Source organism: Buceros rhinoceros, unplaced genomic scaffold (genome assembly GCF_000710305.1).
Source record: "Buceros rhinoceros silvestris isolate BGI_N320 unplaced genomic scaffold, ASM71030v1 scaffold26148, whole genome shotgun sequence".
Lineage (NCBI taxonomy): Eukaryota > Metazoa > Chordata > Aves > Bucerotiformes > Bucerotidae > Buceros > Buceros rhinoceros.
The window spans coordinates 6,789-7,871 of record NW_010425558.1 but is presented as its reverse complement, the minus strand read 5'-3'; the positions used below and the strand labels follow the sequence as shown (position 1 = coordinate 7,871).

Genomic DNA, 1,083 nt, shown 5'->3' with positions numbered 1-1,083 from the left:
CCCCCGGTTTTGGGTGCCCAGACCCCCCGGGGCGCCAGCCACAGAGAGTGACCCCATCCCACAGCTGCACCAGACAGCAGAAGATCCCCCTCCAGTGCCCATGGCCAGCTGCGGGTGGGCTGAAGCTCCCATATGCCTGCACTGGCTGGACGGTGCCAGGGGGACTCAAAGCTGTGGGTTTCTCCACTCTAACACCTCCTACAGACACCTGCAGACAGGGGCGCACAGCCAGGCCGGGGCCTCATGGGCCCATCTCCCGCAGCACGCTTCACCAGCACTGCCCGGAGGAGCCCGTCACACCATCAGAAGCCCTTGCTGGGGTGGGCAAGGGCCTGCTTACTCCAAAAACCCTCTCGACTCTGTCAAGCGCAGGAGGTAACAACAGAGATAAAGTACAGACCAGAAGCGCACCGTACGAGCAGGAGAACTTTGTTAAGACCCAATGATGATGCACAAAGCACCTTGTGAGCCTGTGGCAGATGGGCCAAGGGGTAACAGCCATCTCTACGCCAGTCCCGCTCTGCTGTACACAACCTCAACACTAACACACCCACCTACCCTCCTAGTGCCCACTGAGGACAGTATTTTATGCTGGGTAAAGACGTACCATCGCTCAGAGCTGCTGCCTGCCCCTCTGGCCCCACAATGCCCTGTACTTGGCGTGACAAAGACAGCTTCAGCTGGACGCCCAGTACTGACCCTGAAGTCAGGCTCTGGCTCCTGAGTCCGGATGCTCCCTGTTTCGATACTCTCAGAGTCCTCTCCCAACTCAGATCCTGCTCTCCAGACGCAGCAGGTTCCAGACATGTTCCCCCTATGGAAAGCTTCCTCCTGGCAACGCCAGGATCCCAGCTAACCACAGCCCCTGACCGCCCTGCCTTCCCACACCCCTTGACACACTCACCTGCCGCCGGTGCAGAGCCGTCCTTGTCAGCACCAGGCTCATCGATCTGAAAGAAACGCTGGGTTACTGCCGCTCTCTCCTACCAGGCCCAGGTCCCATAGGTGTGCAGGGGCCACAGCAGCCATCCCGGGCAGAGCAACGCACACCCCACCGCTCCCCAAGTGGGCCTACGACCCTCG

General features: G+C 60.6%; 1 protein-coding gene across 2 annotated transcripts in view; it reads right to left on the bottom strand.

The window, feature by feature from the left end:
* Nucleotides 1-1,083, bottom strand: part of IST1 (increased sodium tolerance 1 homolog (yeast)) — a 6,726-nt gene that overhangs the window by 488 nt on the left and 5,155 nt on the right. For both annotated transcript variants that reach the window (XM_010141197.1, XM_010141198.1), the window contains one exon: nt 905-950. In XM_010141197.1, the coding sequence (XP_010139499.1) occupies nt 905-950 (46 nt within the window). The remainder of the gene's footprint in view (nt 1-904; nt 951-1,083) is intronic.